The 19,557-nt window shown below is 34.4% G+C and overlaps 1 protein-coding gene, 5 non-coding genes and 2 pseudogenes across 6 annotated transcripts; 3 read left to right on the top strand and 5 right to left on the bottom strand.

The window, feature by feature from the left end:
• Positions 1-374: 374 nt before the first annotated feature.
• On the top strand, positions 375-447 carry TRNAK-UUU (transfer RNA lysine (anticodon UUU)). Its single transcript has one exon. It is a non-coding gene; the product is annotated as a tRNA-Lys (tRNA).
• A 1,996-nt stretch (positions 448-2,443) lies between these two features.
• On the bottom strand, positions 2,444-4,141 carry LOC114185904 (GDSL esterase/lipase APG-like). Its single transcript, XM_028073854.2, has 5 exons — positions 3,858-4,141; positions 3,640-3,770; positions 3,327-3,560; positions 2,972-3,227; positions 2,444-2,857 (listed from the first exon to the last, which is right to left on the bottom strand). Exons 1-5 carry the CDS (start codon positions 4,099-4,101, stop codon positions 2,661-2,663), a joined length of 1,062 nt encoding a protein of 353 aa, XP_027929655.2. The 5' UTR covers positions 4,102-4,141; the 3' UTR covers positions 2,444-2,660.
• A 1,497-nt stretch (positions 4,142-5,638) lies between these two features.
• Positions 5,639-5,751, top strand: LOC114186417 (U5 spliceosomal RNA). Its single transcript, XR_003605074.2, has one exon. It is a non-coding gene; the product is annotated as a U5 spliceosomal RNA (small nuclear RNA).
• A 287-nt stretch (positions 5,752-6,038) lies between these two features.
• On the bottom strand, positions 6,039-6,152 carry LOC114186416 (U5 spliceosomal RNA). The gene has a single exon (XR_003605073.2). It is a non-coding gene; the product is annotated as a U5 spliceosomal RNA (small nuclear RNA).
• Positions 6,153-7,016: 864 nt separating this feature from the next.
• LOC114184792 (putative pentatricopeptide repeat-containing protein At1g17630 pseudogene) lies at positions 7,017-9,200 on the top strand (annotated as a pseudogene).
• LOC114186403 (U4 spliceosomal RNA) lies at positions 7,049-7,199 on the bottom strand. The gene has a single exon (XR_003605062.2). It is a non-coding gene; the product is annotated as a U4 spliceosomal RNA (small nuclear RNA).
• A 762-nt stretch (positions 9,201-9,962) lies between the features above and the next one.
• On the bottom strand, positions 9,963-10,078 carry LOC114186414 (U5 spliceosomal RNA). The gene has a single exon (XR_003605071.2). It is a non-coding gene; the product is annotated as a U5 spliceosomal RNA (small nuclear RNA).
• Positions 10,079-10,458: 380 nt separating this feature from the next.
• LOC114186405 (U4 spliceosomal RNA) lies at positions 10,459-10,597 on the bottom strand (annotated as a pseudogene).
• Positions 10,598-19,557: the final 8,960 nt, after the last annotated feature.

The raw sequence follows: 19,557 nt of genomic DNA, 5'->3' as shown, positions 1-19,557 counted from the left end.
AGAAAATGACAATTAACAATGAAAGACTATACAATCCATAATGTAAAATTACATTCCAGATTATATAATTTGTGATATAAAAGGTAAGGAAACTCGTCTAGCTCAGTTGGTAGAGCGCAAGGCTCTTACCCTTATTGTCGTGAGTTTGGCGATTCATTAGAAGATGTGAAGGTGGAGGAAGAAAATGATAATTAACATTCATTTTTGTTCTTTTTAATGTTGATGTTTGACTCAATGGGATATGGTTTGGTTGTAGAAAATGTGAAGGTGGAGGAAGAAAATGATAATTGATAATGAAAGACGTGAAAATGTGTTCTCTAGACTATATAATCTGTAAATGTAATTTTGCATTATAGATTTTGAATTATAAAGAAGCCCGTCTAGCTCAGTTGGTAGAGCGCAAGGCTCTTAACCTTGTGGTCGTGGGTTCGAGCCCCATGGTGGGTGATTTGTGATTCATTTTAAAACCTAAATTTTTACGTTTTTGTTCTTTTTTAATATTGATGTGGGGTGATTCATTTTTGTTTTTTTAATGTTGATGTTTGACTTAATGGGATATGGTTTGGTAGTAGAAAATGTGTTTTCTAGACTATACAATCCGTAAATGTAATTTTTCAATATCGATTATTCCAGAATTTTTACGTTTTTGTTCTTTTTAATGTTGATGTCGGACGATTCATTTTTGTTCTTTTTAATGTTGATGTTTGACTCAATGGGATATGGTTTGGTTGTAGAAAATGTATTTTCTAGACTATATAATCCGTAAATGTAATTTTGCATTATCGATTATACTAGAAATTTTACATTTTTGTTCTTTTTAATGTTGATGTGGAGCGATTCATGTTTGTTTTTTTTAATGTTGATGTTTGACTCAATGAGATATGGTTTGGTTGTAGAAAACGTGTTTTCTAGACTATACAATCCGTAAATGAAATTTTGCATTATCAATTATTCCAAAATTTTTACGTTTTTGTTCTTTTTAATGTTGATGTCGGACAATTCATTTTTATTCTTTTTAATGTTGATGTTTGACTCAATGGGATATGGTTTGGTTGTAGAAAATGTGTTTTCTAGACTATATAATCCGTAAATGTAATTTTGCATTATCGATTATACTAGAATTTTTACATTTTTGTTCTTTTTAATGTTGATGTGGGGCGATTCATGTTTGTTCTTTTTAATGTTGATGTTTGACTCAATGGGATATGGTTTGGATGTAGAAAACGTGTTTTCTAGACTATACAATCCGTAAATGAAACTTTGCATTATCAATTATTCCAGAATTTTTACGTTTTTGTTCTTTTTAATGTTGATGTTTGACTCAATGGGATATGGTTTGGTTGTAGAAGATGTATTTTCTAGACTATACAATCCGTAAATGTAATTTTGCATTATCGATTATACTGGAATTTTTACATTTTTGTTCTTTTTAATGTTGATGTGGGGCGATTCATGTTTGTTCTTTTTAATGTTGATGTTTGACTCAATGGGATATGGTTTGGATGTAGAAAACGTGTTTTCTAGACTATACAATCCGTAAATGAAACTTTGCATTATCAATTATTCCAGAATTTTTACGTTTTTGTTCTTTTTAATGTTGATATTTGACTCAATAAGATATGGTTTGGTCGTAAAAAATGTATTTTCTAGACTATACAATCTGTAAATGTAATTTTGCATTATCAATTATACCAGAATTTTTACGTTTTTGTACTTTTTAATGTTGATGTTTGACTTAATGGGCTATCACTTGGTTTGGTAATAAAAAATGTGAAGGTGGAGAAAGGAAATGATAATGAATAATAAATTAAATTAAATTTCAAATTGTATAATCTGTACTGCAAAATTACATTTGTAAAATTCAAAATTTAAATTTGCATTACGGAATTTAGAATGTAATTATTTGTATGGATTATACCATTCGAATCTTTTGGAACATATTTCATATCGGAGTGTTGTGGTAAACTTGTTACGGAAGACATTGCTCGCATTTCAGAAGGTTTGTTCCGGAAATCCTATTATGGGAAACCTTTTCCAAAATGTATTGCATGTGATACATAAATATGATCTCGTAAATTCTGTTTCGGAAATTTGATTCTCAAAATTCTATTTCAAAAATTTTGTTCGGAAGTCAATTTTAGAGGAAAAAAAAATGATCATTTTGAAAATTTGTATAGTTGCGTGAAAGAATTGTGGAAAAACAAAAAATTATGCAAAAATTGCAAAATTCTATTTTAACTGTAAGCCTAGTTCGCTCGTGATCCATAAGAATGTCCTATCCGTGTCCATGATCCCATCATAGTGATATCATGGTCATCGGAAAATTTTAAAATATCAGGTAAGTGACTATGTCTATCGTGTTCTTCTGACTTATACCTGCATTATGTAATCGTGTTCACGATTGCTAGGTATGAGCTTATGAATGTAAAATGGAAAGCTTAGCTGCAGCAACAATTTCATTTCAAATTCCAGATTTTCACTATGACCTTAATTTAATTTTGGAGAAAGCGATAAAAAAGAACAAATAAATATAAGCATTGCTACATGCATTATCACGATGAGTTCATATGAAATTTCTCAAGATTTTATTAAATACTACAATATTACTGGCTTCTCCGGAATCGAGAACTAATAAACTTTTGCCTCATTTCCATGAGCCCTTAAGTGATAAGGGCTATGCCTTGTAGAATCAATGCATCGGCTAGAACTTGGTTAGCAGCTTGTGAAGGATGGACGCTATCCCAAAACACATATTGGGTTGCATTAGAACAAGTTCCTGGTGATTTTGGATTGCACAATAAAGATGTTGTCTCCACTATTCCAGTACCACAGCAACCTTTCCTTGCCTCGGCAAAACCTATATATAGAACATCAAAAGACAGCATAGAAGAATAAGAACCATGCTTTTACCCCAAGAGATCAAAGTCATGTGTGATTGTATTGTATTCTACTCAAGTTAAGTATCAATTACCAGATTTTGAAGGGGACTGAACAAGCTCATAAAGAGGTTTGAAAATATCAAACACAACAATCTTAAGACCAGGAAGCTGCTTCTGGAGATTTGCTGCAGCTGTTTTGATTTTGTTGTTAAATCCTAGGGCATCATTGTTGATCCTCGAGACACAACCATTCTCGTGGAAACCAAACAATGTTCTTGCAGCAGGTAGGCACCCTAGAGGTGGGAGTGAAGTCACTCCAACTTTCCTAGCTCCCAATTTATACAAGTCCTGTGTTCAAAACAAAGCACCTTTAGAATAATCTTTTTCTGTTTTGATGAGATTATGACTCATTTTTCCAGATACAGTAACAGTAACAAAGTAAAATACCTTAACAAAGATTGAAAATGCACCCACAAGGTATGCAGAATACTGATCAGGAGTTAAGGCTTTGCTGATTATAGGATTGACGTAATAGTTTTGCACAAAATCACTACTGCCAGCACTCAATATGTACAGCGCATCCTTAATAATCAACGCTGCTTTTTTACTACCAGCAACCTTGGTCAACTTGCCTTGATATTCCTTAAAATATTTTAACTGTTGAGACAATGGAATCGCATGCTGCAAGGAAAAAACATAAATTTTCAGAGATATGTGAGTTTTCCAGAGTGTGTGCAAACGATATTCATTCCCAACTTACGTTCAAAATAGCAGCTTTTTCATCATAACCAGAGGCTGCTGAAGCAAAGTTTGCTCCAATGAGAAGATTCTTCCCTGAAGCCTGAGGGCTAAGATATGCAGGTGCAAAACTCTTAAAACCCAGCGTTTCAGCTGCAAGAGGAAACGTTGTTTTCACAAGAATGAAACATTATTTCTAACGAATCAGAGTGAGTTTAAAGTTTAGGTTTATTTCCTCACCAGTAATATCAGTGGCTAGTTTCCCATTGCAGAACCTCCCAGTGGGTTGATGGTTGAAAAAGTCCCTTCCATAAGGAAGGTAATTTGCCTTGAAAATGGTAGGCAAATAATCATTATTCCCAACATCCACGGCTGAGTCACCAAATGTTATGATTGCTGGCACAAGGGTATTTTGTGCATTACCCAATGCAAAGAACACAAACGCAAAGAGTGCAAGAAGTCCCTTTGTGCTATTGATATTCATCTTTGTGTGGCTAACAATAACCTTCTTTGTGGCTTTCTTCTGTGCATGTGTTATATTTATAAGTTGAAGTGTCGAACTAATATGGCAACTGAAATGACCCCTTATCACCCTACCAATGGAGGAGGATCGAAGTTGAGCATCGCTATTAAATGAGAACACATGAACTTGTTACATCCTCCGATAATGTCCTGTTTTTTGAGACCATACCTTTTAACCTCACACGTGATTTTGCTTTCTAGTCACAAACTCCAGTCTCGTGTCTGTTTACATTGCTTCTTTTATTTACTACGGTGGTCGGTGAGAAAAGTTGTTGAAATTTTGTGCTTAGGAGGCAGCATAATAATTTTGATCACGAGAGAGCTGCATGCGTTGGAGACTCGGAGTTTTTTCCATTGATGAATTGGCGGTGTTTCTTCTTTTTGGTGAATAAAATGGATACTTCAAGTTGAACTATTTTCATTTCGGATTTAGTTTCAATTCACAACCAATATAGAATGATTTTAGATCTTTCACCAACGAAAAAATATATATCACATCCAATCATGTTACATTTTTCACACCTCTTTCGTATATAGAAACGTTACACAAATTTGTCTCTCTTTCTAAGCAGTATGTATCGCCTTTTACTTCATATGGATAATGGATTTATTCTCTGGTAAATCCACAAGACTATCTATAGACTCTTAGGTTAAAGATTTATTACAATCAAAGTAATGTACTCAATGCATCATGAATTAATTCTTAACAATTGGATTCTTAGAACACAAATAGAGGTACATGATCAACAACAACAAAAAAAGTATATCTTCATACATAAAAAAAAAATGAGAACTAAAGTACACTTGGAATGGGAAGTAGGGGATGCACTCTGATGACCTCTCTATGACTTTGTTTCTACAGATAAATTTTGCAGAGTCTCTAAGATTAAAGACCTTAAACCAGTAAACGGTTCTTAGCCTTCAGGGTGCACAGTATCTGCATACCCATTTGGAAGGGCTGAAACTAATCTAATTGGGCTAACTATAAACTGAGAATGTAACAAGCTAAGAAGTCACGTTGAAGAGTTACCAGAATGCAAGCCAAAATTTGGTGGTAAAAATGTGAGAACTATTCTTATTAAAAAGAACCTGGTAATTGTCATAATAAGCAACATTTGTTTATGAAAGAAGGCTCTTGTTTGGAGGGCTATGTAATATCAGTTTTAAGTTTTCAGTTAATCAATGTGGTGAGGACTGTTTGATTATAGTTTACAGTGAAGAGTGCTCTTTGTGGTGCTTTCAATGAGTGAGACACTAAATTTAAATTCGGAGATGCGGCCAAGAATATTCTCAAAGACTATCTCAGTGATTAAATTTGTGAGCAATTTAGTTAAATGAAACATGGGTAGGATTTTAAAACACTTACTTCATAGACTCTGTTATTGAACCAGGGCAGGTGCATTGCTCAAATTTACATTTCTGATTAAGCCCACATCGAGTGGTACTGTAAAGTCAGATCATATTACAATACGAAGAGACTGCTAAGATGATGATCACGGAGCCATGTGATAAGCACAAAGCGAATTATTCTTTCGCCTTTTACTAAAGAATACTGTGTGTTTGTCACTACAAGTGGCATACGTCTTTGCTTGTTAACTTAGTATCCCGTGCTTGTGTTGATGTGTCTTTATTGAAATTTTTCTTTAGTTTGTATTTTATGAATTCTATCTTTTACATTTTTTTTTCTTTTCTGAACTCTTCCTTCTATAGTTTTATTTTTTCACAGTAAACAAGATGCCATAGAGTTGTCAATAATGTCCTCTTAAGTGGACAAAACATCTGTTAAGAAGTTGGCTCCATACCATCCCAGAGTTTCATTGTTTGAAGTTTGACATGAAAGCTGGTTTTACTAATACTGTTTCACTAAAACGTGTAATTTGGAAATTTGAACTTATATGCAGAGCCCTTAAAGAGCTCTTCCAAAAATAGGCGTATGCCACTTAATGAGACAAGCACACGGTATTCTTTAGTAAAAGGCCAAAGAATAGTTCGCTATGTGTTTAACTAATGGCTCCGTGAGAAGACAATGAAGTGCATTTCCATTATATAATGATCCTAGTTCTGTTCTTACGATACCGTAGTCGATGTGGACTTCGATCAGACATGTTAACTAAGTCATGACATAATTCAATTTTAATTGATTTTTTTAATTCAATCAGACACGCGTTTTAATATGCATTTAATATAAAATTTTAATTAGATCTCTACTCTGACTTTGGATCAATTCTTTTCGGGTTCTATTATTATAAAATAATTAAACATCATTTTTTTTGAAAGAGTTGTAAAACATTTTTTATAAAAATACTATTGAATAGTTTATAAAGAAAATTTATCAATCAAAGAAAAATGTTATAACTTTTTTTTTCATAGTTATTTATATTTTATAGTTTTAAATTTTCTCACAAATAATTGTTACATATTTTAAATTTTAAACACCACTTTCAAAGAGTCATGAAACATTTGATATAAAAATCATCTTGTCAAGAAAAATTATCAAACAGATAAACAAGCATGCTATAAATTTCTTACAAATGAATTTTAAATATACTCAGTTTCTATTGTTTTAAAATTAATCGTCCCTAGAACAACTAATTCACATTTAACTCAATAATTAAGGTGTAACTGAATAAGTACTATCTAAGACACTACACTATGGATATCTCCCACAAAACTTATCATCTAAATTATTTAAGTTCAAAAAGCAAAATCATTACTCAAATACAACAAATGTCTAAAAGTTTAAACTATGAAATTATAGTTGTTTTAAAATGAATCATCCTGAGAACTACTTTATTCACATTAAACTCAAAAATTAAGGTACAACCGAATAAGTACCATTTAAAACTATCAAATATTCTCTCATTACTCAGATACAACACATGTCTAAAAGTTTAAACTAGAAATTATAGGACTTTACCCCTAAGGGAGCCCTTCCAGAAATTCTCGAAGGCCCAGGGTAAACCCAGGCCCAAGAGGGGGGTTGGAAATAGTTTTCAACCAGCAATAGACGCGCCTCGGTTAGAACCTCACTAGCTGCGTCATTGCCCCAAGCGCAAAGATAGTCTAACTAGCTGTCTGTCAGGGAATTTATTGGCATTTGCCAGTCTCAACAAATACTTATAACCTATGTGGGACTTAGCAAATGTACCAGTCTGTTGTTGCTAGACCATTTTCAACTTGCTGAATTACCGGCTTTTTCAGTGATTGGTAGCAGCATTCCTCCTGTTTTTTTTAAGTCTTTGCAATAGTATTTTGAAGTCACTAATAAACAATAGGTTTCTTTCATAGCAATGGCATGTATATTTTTTAGAACATATAAATGCATAGCTGCAGCTGCAGTATTGTATGTACAGAAATTTATGTGACTGGTGAAGTGTATGGGAAGCACGGGCGAATGGAGATGCTCGCAACTGTTCGATGGAATGTCTGTTAGAAGTCTAGTCTCATGGAGTACTATGGTTTCAGGTTATACTTTCAACTGTGATTCTCTTGGTGCTTGTGTGATTTTTAAGAGGATGGAGTTAGTTGGAAGGTTTGCAGCCGAATTCGGTGGTGACGTGGACCTCTCTCTTATCAGGTCATGCTAGATGTGGGCTTTATGACAAAACTGTTGAGTTGTTTAAGTTGATGAGGACGAGGACAAGGACAATTGACATCAGTGCCGAAGCATTGGTCGTGATGTTGTCTGTGTGTGCTACTGACTGGGGAAAAGAAATCCATGAACTTGTTAAAGGTGGATATGAAGATTATTTCTTTGTGAAGAATGCTCTGATAGGTACATATGGGAAGCACCAAAATTTGGGGGATGCACAAAGGGTGTTTTTGGATATAAAGAACAAGAGCCTAGTGAGTTGGAATGCTTTGATATTGTAATATGCTGAATCTGGATTGTGTGAGGAGTCCTATGCAGCATTTTTTCAGATGGAGAAGTCATGTACAGGTGGTCAATCCCCAGTGAGGCCTAATGTTATAAGTTGGAGTGCGGTGATTAGTGGCTTTGGGGAGAAGTCACTGAAACTTTTTAGGCAAATGCAGCTTTCCAAAGTAATGGCCAATTGTGTGACAATTTCATGGTTTTATCAGTTTGTGCGGAGTTAGCTGCATTGAACGTTGGCAGGGAACTCCATGGTTATGCCATTAGGAATTTGGTGGGTGACAATATATTGGTGGGAAATGGAGTGATTAACATGTATATGAAGTGCGGGAACTTCAAGGAAGGACATATAGTGTTTGATAGTATTAAGGGAGCAGGAATGAAGCCAGACAACATCACTTTTGTGGCTATTCTATCTGCTTGCAGTCATGCTGGACTTGTTGCCGCTGGTCGTAACCTTTTTTATCAGATGGCCAGAAAGTTTAGGATTGAACCTAATGTAGAGCATTATGCATGCATGGTTGACCTCCTTGGTCGTGTTGGTCTTTTGAAGGAAGCAACTGATATTGATATTGTTCGAAACATGCCTATTGTACCTAATGAGTATATTTGGGGAGCTCTTTTAAAGTGTAGAATGTATGGAGACATGAACATTGCAGAAGAAACAGCATCACAAATCCTTACCCTGAAGTCAAAAATAACAGGGAGCATCATGCTGCTGTCCAATATATACGCTGCAAATGGAAGGTGGGATGACTTCGCAAGAGTGAGGGTGTCAGCAAGGACAAAAGGTCTTAAAAAAGTACCTGGTCAGAGTTGGATTGAGGTGCAAAAGAAAATTTACATGTTTTCAGCGGGGAATTCAGTCCATTTGAGTTTGGAGAAGTTCATGTGATCCTTGAAGAATTGGCCCTTCACATGGCGACTGAAAATTATAATCTATAGTTGCTTTTGTCAAGAATTTGTTTATGTTGCAATCAGGGAGCCAAGAGGGTAGATATTATATAATCATATTTTGCCATGACTCACTCATTCCATGAAGTAATGGACAATGACACTCTGAATTTGAGTTATCCAGAAATTTTGGCTAGATATTAGTACATTTTGCCATAACTTCATAGCGTCAACTATCTGTGTCCCGGGATTTATAAGGTTTTCAATGAAATAGGCAAGAATCCATAGAACTTAAAAGCATATGTAATTAGGGGTGGCAAACGGGCCAGCCCGGCCCGTTTTGGCCCGGCCCATATGTGGCCCGTCAAAAAACGGGCCGGGACGGGCTGACCCGTCAAACAAAAACGGGTCAATATTCACAACCCGTCCCGTATATGACGGGCTAACAGGCCGGGCCGGGCTGGCCCGTCTAGTTTTTTTTTTTTAATTTTTTTAATTAGTTTTCAAATTTTTTAATTTGTTTTATTTTTTAAATTTGTTTATATATACATATAAATTATTATTAAAGTCATATTTAATCAAATAAAATATTATTTTAACTTTTAATTGATTAGTTAATGTTTTAATTAGATAAGTTAAAATAATTATTAAATTTACATATTAAATTATTCAATTATAACTAATAATTCAAACTTAATTTGTAGGTGTTAATGATTTAAATTATAATACTATTATATATTTCTACATTTAAAATATATAATCTAAAAAATTAATTTTTTTAATTATTTTTATTGTATTTTATTTTTTTAAAACAGGTCAACGGACCAGCCGACGGACTGGACGGGACGGGCTGACGGGTTGAAATCTTCAACCCAGCCCGTTCCTTTTAGCACGGGCTGACGGGCTGGCCCGTTGGGTCCAGCCCGTTTTGCCACCCCTATCTGTAATTGATAAACTTCCATATCACTCTATGTTTTCAACTTTTGTTGTATAATTAAATTGTTGAAAAACAGAATCACATTTACTAAATAGACCCAAATTTGAACTAAAATTGCAGAGACCCTTTAGAAGGGCTCTTTCAAAAATAGGCGTATGCCATTTAGCGAGACAAAACACGGTATTCCTTAGTAAAAGGCGAAAGAATAGTTCGCTATGTGTTTAACTCATGGCTCCGTTGAGTCTATCAAAGAGTATTTCAGTATTTTATAACGATCCTATATATGTTCATACATTAACACAGTTGATGTGGACTTTGGACTAGATCATATTGTAAACACATGTGATGTGGACTTTGGACTAGGTCATCATATAATTTTTTCAGTTCCTATTATTACAAAACTAGTGTAAACACATGTGCTAAGCAATAGCGCAAAATAAAATAAAATATATAAAAATAAATGAAAGAATAACCATGAATAAATAAATAAAAAACTGAAAACAAAGATAGCCACTTTTAAAAAAAACTTCTAAAAATAACAGTTAATTTTTAAAAATTTAATAAATTATTAATTGTCAAAAAAGTATTAATAAAATTCTAATACTAATATGAAAAACATGAGAACTGCTTTATTCACATTTAGCCCAGAATGAACCCAGGCCCAAGAGGGGGTTTGGAAATAGTTTTCAACCAACAATAGACGCGCCTCGGTTAGAAACTCACTAGCTGCGTCATTGCCCCAAGCGCAAAGATACTTTACATAGCTGTCTGACTAGTTATTTATTAGCATTTCTCAGTCTCAACAAATATTCATTTCCTATGTGGGACTGAAATCACTGAAACTTTTTAGACAAATACAGCTTTCCAAAGTAATGGCCAATTGAGTGACAATTTCATGCGTTTTATCAGTTTGTGCGGAGTTGGCTGCATTATCCTACTAATGTTGCCCTAAGATCCTATGGCTTAGAAGTGTCAATAATGATTTTGTATGATGTTCGCTGCAGTTTGACTATCTTAAGAGTTTGGAGATTGAAGAAAAGATCGACAAAATCAGATGGTGCCTAACAGCTAATGGGCCCTCTGCCTTCTCTCTACGAAAGATAAAATGATCAAATTTTGGAAGATATGCTTGGTGCTGTCATTATTCAATTCAATGACAAAATGTGCACAAGGTTTTATGGTGGAGGAACTAACTTTTGGTCACTTGTTTCAAATGTACACTGTTTTTTTGTTTCAGGAGATGTATTAATGCTTGAGCTCATGTATCTTTCTAATTGGATTCAAATTCAATTGGCAAGGCTTAGCCTTCTGAAGTTACCAATTACATTTTTGAGGTGTACTTATTAATAGCATGTTGTAGTATCATAATGAGTCTGTCATGCATGATGCTCTGAAGGGTATTTGAACCTTTTGCTTGTGTAAATGTTTCTTGCCCCACATCTTTTTGCCTTATAACTGTACGCATATAAAACTTTCTATAAATAATTTATTATAAACAATAAATATATAAGCCAAACTCTATTGTTCATCACCCAATTACGAAGCTTTTTGCAGACATTTCATAGAAATAAAACACTGATTCAACCGGTGATAAAATAAAGAAAAGACGTCCTAGGGGTCCCAGTCGTTGGAACAAAGTACGGCATGAACAAGGAAATAAATATTAGAATACACCCCCACGGATAACAATCAATAAAATTGCTCCAATGTTGATGCTCCTCTTAGGCCTTTTTGGCAGCTACAACGAAAAAAATTAAAGATTATGATTTTACTCTAAACAAGGTTCGATCATATATCTTTCCAATTACCAAGTGTACAATCAATTTATGTTTCATAATAATTTTTAGGCTTAATTCATCTTTTGGTCCTCTAATTATGATGTCGGGTTCATTTTGGTCCCTTAATTTTGTTGCGGTTCAATTTAGTCCTCCAGTTTTTTAAGGAGGTTTAATTTTGCCCTCGACGTTAAAAACGTTAAAAAAATTAACGGCAGACTGTTTTAATGTGATACTGTGGCAACAGTACATTACGTGGCAGTGTATTACATGGATGTGGATTTGAGTTAAAAAAATTACTTTGTTTTGAAAGGGGGTTAGGGTTGGAAGGTAATAGGATTAGGGTTGGAAGGAAATAGGATTAGGGTTGCGAAGGAAATAGCGAACACAAGATCAAATTGGGGAAAGTGGTGGAGAAGAATAACCAAAACGAAGAAGGATTCGAAGGTTTGCTGTCGTGTTGGCTGTGGCTTGCCGTCGTCATTGCCAGTTCAAAGGTTAGTTTCTGCGGTATTTGTGTTATGAAGCGAATTGACAGTGTATTTGTTTCATTTAACTTATTTATTGTTGAAAGTATGTTGTTTATGAGGGTTGTTGGTTTTGTGTGTGATTTTGTTTGTTTTTGTTTGTTTATATGGTAAGTGGGTTGTGGTCCCGTTTCTTTTTCGTCAGTGGGTTGTGAGACGAAATATGGTTGCAATATGGTACTCCACCGTGAGAGGAAAAGCCACCACCGTGAGAGGAAAAGCCACCACCATGATTGGATGAGCTTGGATGTTGCGATCCCCGCGAATTACACGACCAAGAACAAGAAGACTGCCCCTTCGACATCATTCACGAAGAACATCCACCAAATGAAGAAGAACTCCCAAACAAAGAAGATGAATCGTGAAATTATGGTTCACCAATTCTCCCTCAATATAATTCATTGCCACCTCATCACAGTACATTCATGCTCAGATATTAAAAAACCTGCCATGTTTCTGTTCCAAACTGACACATGTGCACTGTTCTGACGCCGTTTAACCAAAGATAACAGGAGGGACCAAATTAAACTGTTTTAAAAAACTGGAGGACTAAATTGAACCTCAACAAAATTAGGGGACCAAAATGAACCCGACATCATAATTAGAGGACCAAAAGATGAATTAAGCCTATTTTTTATGAATTAAGAATTATCTTATCACCCAACACGTTCAAACCTACTAGTAAAATAATAAGCAATTAAATTAACAAATAATTGACATAGTACTCTTAACTACTTGAGCTAGTACATTTCTACATCATAAATTTAACATTAAATGTCATAAAGGTTCTCACTATCCGCATTTAGTAAATAATTATTTATTTAATTATTTAATTTTCTCGGGTCTTACCGTAGGTCCAGGAAGAAGCCCCCACCTACTTTTATCCTTTTTATGCATGTTCGATTCAACACCTTTAGATCTCTTCGGAGTTGAAGAGAATCCTTTTCAGACTATTAATTCTCGATAGATTATTTTGTTCCAATAGTTTTAGTCGGCCAATTTCAACTTTGTAAGCCGGGATGTGATTTTGGTCCAATTCTTTCAGCCTCACTATGTCGACTTCCCGATTCTTCCTTAAATCCTTTTGTCGGCCAATTTTGTCCACGTATTCTTTGATAACTGGAACGAGTTGGTTCATATATTCAGCAAGGCCCTAGGTTTGTTGTTCAATTGGGTTTGTTGTCCAATTCGACCCAGTGGGTTTGTTGTCCAATTCGACCCAGTGGGTTTGTTGTTCAATTCCACCCAATAGGTTTGTTGTCCAATTCAACCCAAAGCCGTAACTAACGGGATTGGAGGAGGTTGAGAGGCCTCGATGATGAGTTCAAATTGATGATTTTGGTTGCCAATCATGAAAACGAATCAAAAATTGAGAAGTAAAAACTAAAAAAAAATAATAATAAAATGAAAATTATTAAATAAAAAATAAATATAAATGAATAAGATGAAAACTATAAACTAAAACAAATAAATAAAATGAAAATAATTAAATAAAAAAATACAATAAAAAACAAACAATAAGTGCAATAAAATAAATACAAGAAATAATAAATAATAATTTAAATTTAAATACAAAATATACAAAATACCTAATATGAATACTTCTATTTTTTTGTCAAAGTAAATACTCGATTTAAATAAATAAAGACTCAAAGTAAATATTTCACCCAGTTAATAAATTACATTTATAGAGGCTTTTTTTATACATACATTTCCAAAACAATGTGAGACAAAAAACATTTACACAAGCATAAGGTTCAAAGGGTATGTCGTTTTAGGATATATTATCTACACCTTTCACATGCTACTTTTACAAACGGTATGTAATTTTAGGGAATATCATATATACCTTTCACATGCTACGATTGCTACTTTTATAAACGGTATGTCATTTTAGATATCATTTATACATTTCATATGCTACTTTTACAAACGGTATGTAATTTTAGGAAATGTCATCTATACCTTTCACATGCTACGATTGCTACTTTTATAAACGGTATGTCATTTTAGAAGATATCATCAATACCCTTCACATGCTACTTTTACAATATTTTTCACATGCTATTTTTACAAACAGTATGTCATTTTAGGAGATATCATTCATACTCTTCACTTGCAACTTTTACAAACGGTATACCATTTAAGGGATATCATATACACCCTTCACATGTTACTTTTTACAACTTTTACAAATGATATGACATTTTAGGGGATATCATCTATATCATCAACTAGAGGATTAAACAAGATAAAAGTTATGTCAGAGTTGATTTTATTCACGAAACTTAACATCAATAAAAAGTAGAAAACAACGTTATCACACATACACCAGAATATATCACATGCAACATTGTATTGGCTCTAGAGGGAGTATGCGTGCTAAATAGATACCTTGATTGTTTGCTTATGTAAATGGTTATATAAATGTAAGTTAGTATCGGCTTAAGACATACTTTGGAATCTTACTTTTGACAAATAAGTCGAGGTTTTCAATTTTAGGTAATTTTGTATGTTATATTTAAATTTAAATGATTATTTATCGTTTCTTGAATCTATTTTACTGCATTATTTATTATTAGTTTATTTTTTGTATATTATTTATTTATTTATATCATTTTTATTTAATAACTTTTATTTTATTTTGTTTTTTTTTTTAATTTTTGGTTTTTAGTTTTCTTTTGATGGCGGGTAGTCAGATTCAATCCTCTGAGTTCATCCCCGAGGCTTCTCAACCTCCCCAAGTCTCTCTAATTATGATCCTCGTTAATCGATTTCGCCAACGAACTCAAGGTGGGATGGAAAATTTGAATCAGCTCGCTTCGATTACTCAGGGTGCGACGGGAAATTTGAATCAGTTCACTCTGATAATTCATGGTGCGACGAAAAATTTGAATCAACTCGCCCCGATTATTGAAGATTATGAGACTGAAATCAAATGGCTGAAGATATAGAGAAAATTTGTAACGCAGAGATCGCAAGATTGGAAGATGTGGGAAAGAAACGGGACGAAGACTTAGCTAGGCTTGATGACTTAGCGAAGAAATCTGAAGCGGACCTCACTAGGCTTCAGGGTTTAGAACAAATTCGGATCCCCGCCTACAAGTCTGAGATCGGGCGGCTCAAAAGATTTGAATGACGATCTATGACCCGAATTCATGATCTTGAGGAGGCTAAAGAGGAGTTGAACATGACCTTACACATGCTTAGAAAGGACAAGAATAATTGTCTGTATCAGTTAGATGTGGCAAGATGTGAGAAGGAAGAACTTAGAGCCATGTTAATCAAACTGAAGGACGACATTAATAGGTTGCATCACAACCTCTAATGACTAGCTTGCAGTAATTAGCATGTGGAAACCTTTCTCGCAATTTTCTCATAGATAAGTTGCATCTGAAAAACCTTTCTCGTAATTTCCTCTTATTAACCTACAATAACTAGCGTTTAAAGTTATATAGGATTATACATGTTTGTAAAAGTGATGAGATGAAAAGAAATACCTTTCACATGCTACTTTTACTACTTTTACAAACGGTATGACATTTTAGGGGATATCATCTATATCATTCACATGCTACTTTTACAATACGCTTCACATGCTATTTTTACAAACAATATGTCATTTTAGGATATTATCTAACGGTGTATTGGCTCTAGAGGGAGTATTCGTGTTAAATGGATACCTCGATTGTTTGCTTGTGTAAATGGTTATATAAATGGAAGTTAGTATCGGCTTAAGACTTTGGAATCTTACTTTTGACAAATAAGTCGAGGTCTTCAATTTTAGGTAATTTTGTATGTTATATTTAAATTTAAATGATTATTTATCGTTTCTTGAATCTATTTTACTGCATTATTTATTATTTGTTTATTTTTTGTATATTATTTATTTATTTATATAATTTTTATTTTATTTTGTTTTGTTTTTAGTTTTTAGTTTTTTAGTTTTCTTTCTATGGTGGGTAGTCAGATTCAATCCTCTGAGTTCATCCCCAAGGCTTCTCAGCCTCCCCAAGTCTCTCTAGTTACGGTTCTCGCTAATCGATTTCGCCAACGAACTTAGGGTGAGACGGGAAATTTGAATCAGCTCGCTCCGATTATTCAGGATGTGACAGAAAATTTGAATCAGCTCACTCCGATAATTTATGGTGCGATAGAAAATTTGAATCAGCTCGCTCCGATTATTGAAGATTATGAGGCTAAAATCAAACGGCTGGAGGACACAGAGAAGATTCGTAACGCAAAGATCGCAAGATTGGAAGATGTGGGAAAGAAACGGGACGAAGACTTAGCTAGGCTTGAGGGCTTAGCGAAGAAATCTGAAGCGGACCTAGCTAGGCTTGAGGATTTAGAACAAATTCGGATCCCCGCCTACAAGTCTGAGATCGGGCGGCTCAAAAGATTTGAACGACGATCCATGGCCCGAATTCATGATCTCGAAGAGGATAAAGAGGAGTTGAAGATGACCTTACGCATGCTTAGAAAGGACAAGAACAGGTGTCTTATCAGTTAGATGTGGCAAGATGTGAGAAGGAAGAACTTAGAGCCATGTCAATCAAACTGAAGGACGACATTAATAGGTTGCATCGCAACCTCTAATGACTAGCTTGCAGTAATTAGCATGTGAAAACCTTTCTCGCAATTTCCTCATAGATAAGTTGCATCTGAAAAAACTTTCTCGTAATTTCCTCTTATTAACCTGCAATAACTAGCGTTTAAAGTTATATAGGATTATACATGTTTGTAAAAGTGATGAGATGAAAAGAAATACCTTTCACATGCTACTTTTACTACTTTTACAAACGGTATGACATTTTAGGGGATATCATCTATATCATTCACATGCTACTTTTACAATACGCTTCACATGCTATTTTTACAAACAATATGTCATTTTAGGATATTATCTAACAGTGTATTGGCTCTAGAGGGAGTATTCGTGTTAAATGGATACCTCGATTGTTTGCTTGTGTAAATGGTTATATAAATGGAAGTTAGTATCGGCTTAAGACTTACTTTGGAATCTTACTTTTGACAAATAAGTCGAGGTCTTCAATTTTAGGTAATTTTGTATGTTATATTTAAATTTAAATGATTATTTATCGTTTCTTGAATCTATTTTACTGCATTATTTATTATTTGTTTATTTTTTGTATATTATTTATTTATTTATATAATTTTTATTTTATTTTGTTTTGTTTTTAGTTTTTAGTTTTTTAGTTTTCTTTCTATGGTGGGTAGTCAGATTCAATCCTCTGAGTTCATCCCCAAGGCTTCTCAGCCTCCCCAAGTCTCTCTAGTTACGGTTCTCGCTAATCGATTTCGCCAACGAACTTAGGGTGGGACGGGAAATTTGAATCAGCTCGCTCTGATTATTCAGGATGTGACAGAAAATTTGAATCAGCTCACTCCGATAATTCATGGTGCGATAGAAAATTTAAATCAGCTCGCTCCGATTATTGAAGATTATGAGGCTAAAATCAAACGGCTGGAGGACACAGAGAAGATTCGTAACGCAGAGATCGCAAGATTGGAAGATGTGGGAAAGAAAGGGGACGAAGACTTAGCTAGGCTTGAGGACTTAGCGAAGAAATCTGAAGCGGACCTAGCTAGGCTTGAGGATTTAGAACAAATTCGGATCCCCGCCTACAAGTCTGAGATCGGGCGGCTCAAAAGATTTGAACGACGATCTATGGCCCGAATTTATGATCTCGAAGAGGATAAAGAGGAGTTGAAGATGACCTTACGCATGCTTAGAAAGGACAAGAACAGGTGTCTTATCAGTTAGATGTGGCAAGATGTGAGAAAGAAGAACTTAGAGCCATGTCAATCAAACTGAAGGACGACATTAATAGGTTGCATCGCAATCTCTAATGACTAGCTTGTAGTAATTAGCATGTGGAAACCTTTCTCCCAATTTCCTCATAGATAGGTTGCATCTGGAAAACCTTTCTCTCAACTTCCTCTTATTAACCTGCAATAACTAGCGTTTAAAGTTATATAGGATTATACATGTTTGTAAAAGTGATGAGATGAAAAGAAATACTTTTCACATGCTACTTTTACAAAACAAACAGTATTCTATTTTAGGGATATCATTTATACCCTTCACATGCTACTTTTACTACTTTTACAAACGGTATGACATTTTAGGGGATATCATCTATATCATTCACATGCTATTTTACAATACGCTTCACATGCTATTTTTACAAACAATATGTCATTTTAGGATATTATCTAACCGTGTATTGGCTCTAGAGGGAGTATTCGTGTTAAATGGATACCTCGATTGTTTGTTTGTGTAAATGGTTATATAAATGGAAGTTAGTATCGGCTTAAGACTTATTTTGGAATCTTACTTTTGACAAATAAGCCGAGGTCTTCAATTTTAGGTAATTTTGTATGTTATATTTAAATTTAAATGATTATTTATCGTTTCTTGAATCTATTTTACTGCATTATTTATTATTTGTTTATTTTTTGTATATTATTTATTTATTTATATAATTTTTATTTTGTTTTGTTTTTAGTTTTTAGTTTTTTAGTTTTCTTTCTATGGTGGGTAGTCAGATTCAATCCTCTGAGTTCATCCCCGAGGCTTCTCAGCCTCCCCAAGTCTCTCTAGTTACAGTCCTCGCTAATCGATTTCGCCAACAAACTCAGGGTGGGATAGACAATTTGAATCAGCTCGCTCTGATTATTCAGGATGCGACAGAAGATTTGAATCAGCTCACTCCGATAATTCATGGTGCGATAGAAAATTTGAATCAGCTCGCTCCGATTATTGAAGATTATAAGGCTAAAATCAAACGGCTGGAGGACACAGAGAAGATTCGTAACGCAGAGATCGCAAGATTGGAAGATGTGGGAAAGAAACGGGACGAAGACTTAGCTAGGCTTGAGGACTTAGCGAAGAAATCTGAAGCGGACCTAGCTAGGCTTGAGGATTTAGAACAAATTCGGATCCCCGCCTACAAGTCTGAGATCGGGCGGCTCAAAAGATTTGAACGACGATCTATGGCCCGAATTCATGATCTCGAAGAGGATAAAGAGGAGTTGAAGATGACCTTACGCATGCTTAGAAAGGACAAGAACAGGTGTCTTATCAGTTAGATGTGGCAAGATGTGAGAAAGAAGAACTTAGAGCCATGTCAATCAAACTGAAGGACGACATTAATAGGTTGCATCGCAATCTCTAACGACTAGCTTGTAGTAATTAGCATGTGGAAACCTTTCTCGCAATTTCCTCATAGATAGGTTGCATCTGGAAAACCTTTATCGTAACCTTTATCGTAATATGTTTGTAAAAGTGATGAGATGAAAAGAAATACCTTTCACTATATTTACAAACAATGTTGTGTTAAATGGATACCTCGATTGTGTAAATGGTTATATAAATTTGGATACC

The sequence above is a fragment of the Vigna unguiculata genome, chromosome 5, assembly GCF_037176805.1.
Source record: "Vigna unguiculata cultivar grain cowpea cultivar isolate G323 ecotype 2 chromosome 5, ASM3717680v1, whole genome shotgun sequence".
Lineage (NCBI taxonomy): Eukaryota > Viridiplantae > Streptophyta > Magnoliopsida > Fabales > Fabaceae > Vigna > Vigna unguiculata.
The sequence above is the reverse complement of the archived record's forward strand: the minus strand, read 5'-3'. Positions and strand labels throughout refer to the sequence as shown.

Bases quoted from the DNA above. Each gene is read 5' to 3' on its own strand.
- LOC114185904 (XM_028073854.2), bottom strand. From the start codon at position 4,101: ATGAATATCAATAGCACAAAGGGACTTCTTGCACTCTTTGCGTTTGTG. The intron at 3,771-3,857 runs GTGAGGAAATAA...TTCCTCTTGCAG, and splicing joins ACTAGCCACTGATATTACTG to CTGAAACGCTGGGTTTTAAG. The intron at 2,858-2,971 runs GTAATTGATACT...TTCTATATATAG, and splicing joins TCAGTCCCCTTCAAAATCTG to GTTTTGCCGAGGCAAGGAAA.